This window comes from Acanthisitta chloris, unplaced genomic scaffold, assembly GCF_000695815.1.
Source record: "Acanthisitta chloris isolate BGI_N310 unplaced genomic scaffold, ASM69581v1 scaffold32174, whole genome shotgun sequence".
In the NCBI taxonomy this organism is placed as follows: Eukaryota; Metazoa; Chordata; class Aves; order Passeriformes; family Acanthisittidae; genus Acanthisitta; species Acanthisitta chloris.
In genome coordinates this window covers 1-9,661 of record NW_008668141.1, presented here as the reverse complement: position 1 = coordinate 9,661, position 9,661 = coordinate 1, and the positions used below count along the sequence as shown (strand labels likewise).

Sequence of the window (9,661 nt, the reverse complement as noted above, 5' to 3'; positions counted from 1 at the left end):
CCTCGGGCCGGGCGAACCCTTCTCTGGGGGAAGCCGGACACTGCGAGCAGTCTCGCTGAAGTGACGGGAAACAAAAAGTTGTTGCGCTGCGAAGGGGCTGACCCCCGGCTAGGGGTTCCGGGCTTCCCAGGGCTGGATACAACCGGTGTATCCAGCTTCCCGCTCGAGGCCTGGTAACCCAACCCTTCCCAGAGCGCAGCCCGGAGGGAAGGGGATTTGGGGACGGTGGTGGCAGGAAACTCATGGTGGGAGTTGTGTGCCCGCAGGGATGGCCGGCTGGAGCCGGGACCGGAGCCTGCGGGAGGAGCTGACATGTGCCATCTGCTGCGAGCTCTTCAGAGAGCCCGTCATGCTGGACTGCATGCACCACTTCTGCAAGGGCTGCATCCAGGGCTACTGGCAGAGCTGTGCCCGCGTCCCCTCCTGCCCCCAGTGCCGCCGCGAGTTCCCCAGCCGAGCTTTCCGCACGCACTACCTGCTCGCGGGGCTGGTGGAGAAGGTGCGGCGCTGCAACTCCGTGGAGCACCAGCTGAAGATGCAGGTGAGTGGCTTCTGCCTGGCTGGGAGACAAGGGGACAGGTGCCACACGAGCTCTGTGCAGCCACCACAAGCCCATCACCCCCTCATCCCACAGGCAGTGAGTGCCCCACTGTGAAGCCTTGCCTGACTCAAGTGCAGTGACATTTGTGCCTGATTCATTCCCTTTCCCTATTTCCTTCCACCTGTCTGTCTTTTGAACAATTCTTATTTTTCTTGGGTTGTTTCCCTCACTACTGTGCCTGATTTCCACCTCTCATGGTTTATCATTTAGGGACCACACAGCCAGAGGTGAAGCTACTTGTGCCAGGCAAACTGTTGGAGGGGTCAGTCCCTGCAGAACTCAATTCACAGTACACAGGATTTAAAGCTTCTACAAACAGCTACCCCAGACTGGAGCTCACAGTCTTAAAAAAAAATTGGTTCCATGACATGCACACATACATGGTTCTCAAGCCTGTGCATCAGGTGGTTCCTTCTTACAGCCTTTATATGAAATCCTGTTGCATCCTCCTTCTCATGCTGACCCTAGGAATTGGGATTGTTCCTGAATCACAGCAGAAATGGTTTTCTTACCTTCTTTTCCTCACTCCTGCAGAAGCACCTGGAAGATGCTTTGCAAGCTCGTCAGAAGGAGATGGAGAAGTTCTTGCAGAGGAAGCATGTGGTGCAGGAGGACATCTGTGGCCTGACGGTAATGCCTGGTGGGAGCTGTACTTCCTTCAGCCTCTGGGCTGATGTTCATAGAGGATCTGTGTATCACTTCAGCTGAGGTTTAGCTCAGCTTCGTGTAAAAATCTAGATGAGTAACTATGTAGAGTTCTGAACAAACTCTCCTGCACACAGGCCAAAGCCTATCACTCCTGGATATTCAGTGGAGGCTTTGCACAGAGCATTAAGCACCCATTAATGCAGTGTTTACAAAGTGTGTTAGTATGAGACATGGTGAGTGGTCAGAGCTGTCAGCTGAGCAGCCTGTTCTGTCCCTGCAGCACTGCCACTTTGGGAGAACATTAATTCTTGGCAGCTCTGAAATCCTCTTGTACATCTGAAGGGGTGGCAGCAAAGCTGAAGGAGCTGGGTCAGTGGCAGTGTTGGCACTGCCAAGAGTGGTGGCCTTGTCACAAGGACAGTGTTTGGATTCACTGTGAAGCTCTGAGGTGATGTGAGGAGCCTCAGTGCTCTCCGAGAGCTCCCTCTTTGTACAGATCAGTGAAGCAAGAACAGCCACAGGCTGCCCGTGCTTCCTTCTTACATGGCATAACATCATTAAAAGCCAAGGAAGTTTAAGGAAAATGTAAGTAGTTTAGAGGTGAGATAAAACTGATGGGAGACTGTCTTCTGACTGGAGCCTCTGATCCCCCAGCCTGCACCGTTTCATACGTCTGTCCCACTGCCACATGTGGAATAGACCTTTGAGGTTAATGAAGGAGTATTAGCAAATGAGCACATGTTGTCCCGTTGCCATGGAAGAGCTAAGCGGTGTCTCAAGAGTAAAAGAGCAAATTGCTGATGTGAACAGGGAAGGCCTGCATGTCCTCTGTGGTTCTGGTGTGTCAGCACAAGCACCTGCTAGAGCAAAGGGAGACTGGTGAAGCTTCAGATGTGCTCTGAGGGAGATGGGTTTCCTGTGGGGTGAAAGGGATATGTGCTTCAGGAAGCTCTCCTTGAGAAAGTAATGAGGGCTAAGGTTACACTTGGAGATAAAAGCTTAAAGATTGGAAAAACAAAAAGTCATTGGCTGTATCTTGTAAACAGGCAGGAAGGCAGTGAGAGCACCACAAGGTTGGCTGGCCAAGTAAACAACTGGAAAACAGTGACCTCTGACAAGAGCCGAATAGGATTATATCAGCCTTAATGACAGATTAGTTTGTGCAGCTCCCCCGACTCTCCCATGCAAAACAGGAGCCCTGAGAGACGGAGCTGTTGGAGAAAGAAAACAAATTACCAGTGTCAGGCAGCTCTGCCCAGAGTCTGCAGCAATGTGAAATAAATCCAGACTAACCTGAACAGCTGAGTCTGCAGCTCCAGAAAAGTTGAAGAGCTCCAGTCGTGCCCACAGCAAATTCCTGGTGGTGTGGGAGAGGGCTGTGGCTGTGTGCAGGGATTTCCAATTAAGGTGACCTTTGGTAGAGCTGGGTTTTTTGGGTTGGATTTGAAGGGTTTTTTTCCCTTTGGCTCTGCAGCCTTGAAAGTTGGCCTTGTGACCTGTTCCCCATCCAAAAAGTCATGTCTGTGCCTAAAACTCAAATTTCCAGGACTCTGTAAGCAGAGTAATGGGCCTAGCCACCCTGTGCACCTATTTGTGTGTCGTAGCTGTCAGACTCACTTGCCTCTTCCCTCTGCTCAGAAAGTGTCTGGGGAGCTGAAGTTCAAGGTTCGGGCAGAGTTTGCTCGCCTTCATCAGATCCTGGAGGAACAGGAGAGAGCTGTGCTGTCAGAGCTGGGTGAGAAGGAGGAGCAGTCGCTGACACAGCTGCACGGACATTTCCACCGGCTGGAGGAGGGGATGGCAGTGCTGCAGAGGGACATTGAGCATGTTGAGCAGACCCTGAGCAAGATGGAAGATGTGTCATTGCTGGAGGTGAGCATGCTTGGATGACCCTGGCAGGAGGTTGAGGAATGTTTCAGGATCTGAGTCTGAGATGGGAAGAGTCCTAAATGACAGCACTAGGCTGTACCTGGAAGTTGTTCTCACTGCCATCCTGCTACCATCCTTGGTAGAAGCCAATCCCTTGGAGTCTGGATGCTTTAGCTACAAGGGATACAGTGATCTCAGATGTGGTCTGTCTTGGAAGCCTTAGTGCTTCTCTGTCGAGTGCCGAGTCAGTTTTCCTCTGGGTGGGGGTCCTGGTAGCTTGGTTTCCTCTCTCTGTGGTGTGTGACAGCAGGAGTCAGGACAAGGAGCTTATTTGTGCAGCTGCATGAATTACAGACAGTGACTGCAAATTCTCTCTGCTTCTTACTGCAGGTGGAGAGCCTGGATATCAGGTACGTGTCTGGCATGAAAGTAGCTGATTCCTATTTCAGGAGCTTATCTCTGTCCCTGGCTGGGACCACATGGGAGAGGCATCTTATCTCAAGGTTTTAAACCATCACAAATTGCTCAGGAACCTGCTTGTGCTGTGCAAGGTGGAGGCTGGTCCTCAGCACACACTGGATGCTCTTCCCAGGGAGCATCATGAGTGTTGAGATGGCTGGAAGAGTGGGTAGAGGAGACATGTTGGTTTGGAATGGGTGCAAGACCCATGCATGCTGCAAGAGGGAACAAGGATGATGACACAGATTTTGGGTGCTTCATCTTCTCCCTGCCTTTTCTTAGTTTCTTACTACTCATGAGGCTGCAAAACTGACCCTGAGGTGCAGGTTTGTCTAAGATGGGGAGTAGCTGAGGGCTCCCAGGGGAGCGTGTCCCTGTCCCCTCCCTCTCTGGGGCTGCAGTGGGGTGCAGCCTGGCTCCACAGGCCTGGCCTGTTCAGCTGTGCAGAAGTGCTGTTGGGTGCAGATCTGCCAGGAGTCACCGCTCCAGGAGTGGTGCTGCCAGATCTGTCTCAGATACCTCTGTCCTGAGCCACTTGCCACACTGGGGACATCGGGCAGAGCAAGCAGCTGCCAGGGAGGTTTGGGTCCAGTCTTTACCAAATCCATCCCATGCCGTAGTGTGCTGCAGTCCTGCCCTGGCTCTTCCCACATGCCTTGGCAGCAGCTTAGCGGAGGGTCTGACTACTCTCTCTGCCCCAGGCCCTCGGTGCGCGTCGAAACCCAGCCTGCCTTGGACCTGCAGCACTACGGGGACAGCCACAGTGGCCCCTTGCAGTACATCTTCTGGAGACAGATGCTGCGCTCCCTCAGCCCTGGTGAGCACATGGATGGGAGAGATGGGTGTGCTGGATGGTGATGGGCCAGGGATGCTCTGCAGAGGGAACATGCAGCTGGTCAAATGCTATGCTTGATGTCTCTACAGCTCCCGCCCCACTCACCTTTGACCCTGAGTCAGCCCACCCCAACCTGATCTTCTCCAGAGACCTGACAGCAGTGACCGAGAGGAGTCAAGCACAGTTAGTCCCCAGCAGCCCCCGGCGCTTCCGTCAGTGCGTCAACGTCCTGAGCTTGCAGACCTTCGACAGCGGCCGGCACTACTGGGAGGTCTGGGTGGGCAGCAAAACCAAGTGGGACCTGGGGGTGGCTGCTGAGACCGTGGACCGGGCAGCAAAGGTCAAGCTGTGCCCAGAGAACGGCTACTGGACACTTCGCCTGCGGAACAGGACAGAGTACTGGGCCACCACCACCCCCTGGGTGCGCCTGACTCCCCGCCAGCCCCCCCGGAAAGTCGGAGTCTTCCTGGACTGCCAGGAGGGCACTGTGGCCTTCTTCAATGCCAGGGACATGTCCCACCTCTTCACCTTCCACCAGGTCTCTGCAGAGAGATATTGTCCCTTCTTCAGCACCTGCTTCAGTGATGGGAGAGACAACATGGAGCCCATGCGCCTCTGCCACCTGGCCCTGTGAGGGGCGAGGGTGCACGGGGGACACCAGCCTGGCTCCTGCCTGGGGCCGTGCTGGAGGCTGGTTCTGCACACACACACTTGGTGGGTGTTGGAGTAATATTTTTTATTTCAGTTTCGGGAGAAAGGAGAGGTGTGAGTCTCTTCACAGCTCCTGTCTGCCCTCCATTCCCTGTGCCATGGGCTGTGGGTGCCACAGGGCATTTCCAGAGATTCCGGGCACCCCTTGAGCAACTTCCATGTCTGAGCACCACACGGTTGATAAGGGCAGTGCAGGTGGCTGCAGGCTGCTGGCACCTCCTGCCCCTCCGTGTTCCCACCCAGATGCCCCATGAAGGAGGGCAGTGGTACCAGAGCAGCGTCAGGTGCTTCTCTGACACTCGGCTCCGTATCCCGGCCGTGGGATTCCTCTGCTGGAAGAGCTTCCCGGGGAAGGTCTCCAGGCCGGCAGCAGAGGGAGCTCGGTGCCTGGCGTGGGACCCGCTGCAGCTCGGGGACTGCGGCGCTGCCTCCACTCGACTCGGTCACTAATAATAAAGTTCCTTTAAAAGACAGTGTTGCCTGCTGGACCTGCTGGGGCTTGCGGGCTCGGGGGAATCTGCTGCTCTGGAGTGTAGCACAGCCTGGAGGCAGAGGATTTGTGCACCTGAAAAATGCAAAATCCGGTTTCATGCTGCATTCAGCAGCCAGCCCCACCATGGCTCTTGGCTCATCAGCCCCCCATGGCCCCACGGGCAGTGCTGCCCCTGCGGAAGGGCAGCCTGAGGCTCGTGATGGGGGAAGTCAAGGGGGTTTTGGCTGGTGCAGTTTGTGTCCGGGGGGTGCTGGAAGTGTCCCTGCCTCACTCGAGTCAACAGAGGTGCTGGGGTGGGTCTAAGCCTGGCTGGTGGAAGCGGTGCGTGGAAGGGAGGGTGGTGGTACATGGGGTGGATAGAAATGTCATGTTTATCCCACTCAAGTCCATTCTAGGGTCAAAGCAGAGGCCAAAGCTCCATCAATCCTGTGTAGCCCCCAGTGCTGGCTGGAGCCTGCAAACACCTCCTTGGCAGAGGCTCAGCTTTCTGTAGGAAAGGAGAGCCAGGTGCGAGGCTCTCCAACTCCCACAGCTGGGCTCATGGACACTTGCCAAAGCAAGTCCTTCACTGGCCATACCCCTGCCCAGCAGGGATGGCATAGAGGCCTTGCTGCAGTGTGCCAGGGCTTGGGGTGCCTAATGCCTGTGCCAGGGCAGAGAAAAGCTGGAGAGGAGAATGTTCCTCCTATGCAGGTTCTGGCAGACGTGCCGTCCTGTGCAGGAGTGCCAAGCAGCCCAGAACTCTGCAGGTGGGGGGTGAAGGTGGGTGCAGAGGGGACCCAGTTATTGAGAAGCCTCTGCCTTGCAGCCTTGCTTGGGGGTTAGGTTTGCTTGGAGGGGATGTTAGGGGCTTAATGCTCCCTCCCAGCTGTCAGCTGGGCTTTAGCCACTCGGTGAGCTCTGCTCCCTCCCTGCTGAGCCCCTGGGCTGAACTCGGCCTCCTCTCCTGGCTCCTGCCTCTTCCTCTCTCTGCCTCCAAGCCTCAGCTGAAATAAGAGTGGAGAAGAAAGAGCTGTTGGCTTGGAAATGCCACTGTGAGCAGGGCTGTGTTACCCCCTGCAAGGGCTGGGAGTCTCTGTGGAAAGGCGAGGCTGGTTTGATCGCAGCAGGGAGCTGTGCTGGTGGGGCTGAAACCTGACCTGCCCCCAAACCACAGGCAGGTAAGGCTGGGCAGGGGCAGACAGTGTCCCCGAGGTGTGAGGGGAAGCAGATCTGCCAGCAGCACAGCCAGGCATCAGCAGCGCCCAGCTCCCGCTGCCTAGCGCTGCCGCGCGCCGCGTGGGCCGGTGGGTGGCACGGGCTGCGAGTGGCTCACTGCAACGTATGAGTGCCATCGCTGCCACCTCCTACACTTTCGCCTTGCCGAAGGCAGAACTGGACAGCAGCCAAACCCACTTGTCCCAAATCCCTGGGCTGAGCAGGCTCCTAAGGAAGCACATTCTTCCTTCTCATTCTGCCAGGCTGTGCGTGGTGGCCGTGGTGTGCTGCACCCAGGCAGAGCCACGTTTTGGGGTATAATGTCCTTGCCTGGCCCTGCTGTCGGGGAAGGGCTGGGACAGGCAGAGTTCCTGCCCTGTGCACAGCACTTACGGTAGCTCCTACATGTGGGAGAAACACTGCTCAGAGTTGCTGTGTGTGCAACGTTAGCCCACTGAGGAAATGCCACCTGCCACTAAATGCTGCCTGAAAAACTCATTTCACTGACAAACCAGAGCACTGTGGAGTAGGAACCACGGGCATGAATGTAGTCTCTGGCTGGGCCTGGCTCTGGTTTCAGGCAGGAGGGCATAGGAGAGTGGGCACTGTGAGGGTAAAGCACCCTTCTGCTCCATCATCCAGACTGCATCTGCCGGGGCTGGCTCTTGCCACCTATCCCCAGGGCCAGGCTGTATTTCCTTGTGGGTTACCTTGTTGCTTTGTCCCTGGGTGTCCCCAGAGCCACCCTGGTGTCCCTCTCCCATAGCCATGCTGAGGCTGGGCAGTATTCAGTAGCTCCTGTCCTGACACCCCACTGCAACCTGTGTCTTTATCCCATACTTTGGGGAAGCCTTTACTTTCTCGGGTCCCCCCACGTGCTGGAAGAGGGACAAGATTTTAAAATAAGATCCTTTTGTTTCCCAGGGCGGCAACAATGGAAAGGTCCCACCGGTCCCACAGTCGCCCTGTGTTTGTGATGGAAAATTCCCCGCCGTCGCGGGGCGAGCCCTCCCGGGTGTCCTGCCGTTAGATGGCAGCACGGACGGGCTGGTCCTGCCACCGCCGCCTGCACCGCCACGCGCTTGGACTGCAAGGGATGGAGGATGCCAAAATCCCTTGATTTTTGGGGTGCCAGAGGATCCCCCGCCCCTCAACCCCAGGTCAGACCCTCTGCTCCTCTTGCACTCATCCTCTCCAGGCAGCCCTCTGACAGCAGCTCAGTGATGTGATGTGATTCATCCCCCCATCACTGTCCACCCCTCACCACCTCACTGCTCACCTCTCAGGAGCACGATGACCCCTGATGCTGTCCCCAGAGTGAGTACACTGCCGTGGCAGAGAGCTCTGTGACCACCCTGTCTCTGATCACAGCCCCCTGATCTGGTCTGGTCTGACAGTCTCAGCTCTTCACCCTGCAGTGGTGGGCAGTGCTGCCCCTCTGTGCCAACCCCAGCTCTTTCTCCTCATGGTGAGTTTTTTAAATCTCTCCTCAGGAACTTGCAGGGGTTTGGTTTGGATACCCACCTGGGGTGAAGAGACACTGCCACACTCTGCTCCATTGCGATCAGGCAGGGAGCTGATCCCAGATGAGTGTGCTGAAGCGTGATGTAGTTGGCACTCTCAGGGTTAAAAACTCACTAATTGGGATGAAGGGAGTTGGGCAAATAAACTCTGTGGCTTGGAGTCCCTCTGAGTGCTCCAGGAGAGGGACAGGGTGATTTCTTCTGCAGGTTTGGCAATGTGAGCTGTTGAGTGCATCAGAAGTTTTCAAGCCTTTTTGAAACTGTGAGCTCATGGCTCTCATTCAGTTTGCTGCCTATGAGTGAGCATAATTAATAACCCTCTGGGGCACAGTGCAGGGCCATGTTAATTTATCCATTCAGTGCTCGTTGGGTGTGTGGGCAGCTGGCCAGGGCTGTGCCCGCTGTGCCACCGTGCTCCCAAAGCTCTGCCATCACCTCCATCTGCAGTGTGTTCGCAGCAGGTTCACTCTGAGCCAGAGCTGCTGTCGCTGGCAGTGGCAGCAGTGTGGGGACAGCGCCACTGGCACACGTTGGCGCCGCTTGGCTGCCAACACCACGGGTGTGTGCGTGGGTTTTGGTGCACACCTGCCAGAGAGGGGTGCGGGTGCCACATGGAGCGATGCTGGGGGGCACTGCTGGCAGTGTGCATGGATGAGTGACATGAGTGGGGGCCCCCAGTTCAGCCCCAGTGAGTAGGGGTGCAAGTATGTGCACACAAAAAGTCTTTGTGTGCCCCCAGGGAGTGCAGGGGGAGGAGGATTCGAGGGGTGTGTACAGGACCGTGGGCCTGGGGGGTGTCTGTACAGGCGTAAGGTGTGGAATAGGGGAAGTGCGTGAAGACATGAAGGTGTGTGTGCCAGCAGGTGTAAGATGTGTTCCTTCACATGAGGTGTGTGTGCACTGTTGTGAGAGCACGTTTGTGTGTATTCCCTCTGCTCCGAGAGGGATGTGCACGCAGGCACAGACAAGAAAGTTGTGTGTATTCCCTCTGCTCCGAGAGGCATGTGCACCTAGGCACAGACAAGAAATCAAACAATGTGCAGGCACTCACACACAGGTGCAGGGGGATGCACAGGGGTGCACACGGATGTGAGTATGCACACAGGTGTGGGTGCTCATTTGCTCACGGGTCAGGATAATGACACAGACCCACAGACACAGGTGGGGACACTCCTGCCCGCAGCTGCAGAGAATTCAGACCCACAGACACAGGTGGGGACACCCTTGCCCCCAGCTGCAGAGAATTCAGACCCGCAGACACAGGTGGGGACACCCAAGTGCGGAGGAATGCACGCACCGCCCGGAGCCGCAGGTGCTCCCCCTCT

General features: G+C 56.2%; 1 protein-coding gene across 1 annotated transcript; it reads left to right on the top strand.

Moving 5' to 3' along the window:
- The first annotated feature begins 268 nt into the window (after positions 1-268).
- On the top strand, positions 269-5,046 carry LOC103800410 (zinc-binding protein A33-like). The gene is made up of 6 exons (XM_009072785.1): positions 269-541; positions 1,136-1,231; positions 2,888-3,121; positions 3,509-3,528; positions 4,279-4,394; positions 4,502-5,046. Exons 1-6 carry the CDS (start codon positions 269-271, stop codon positions 5,044-5,046), a joined length of 1,284 nt encoding a protein of 427 aa, XP_009071033.1.
- The last annotated feature ends 4,615 nt before the right edge of the window (positions 5,047-9,661 follow it).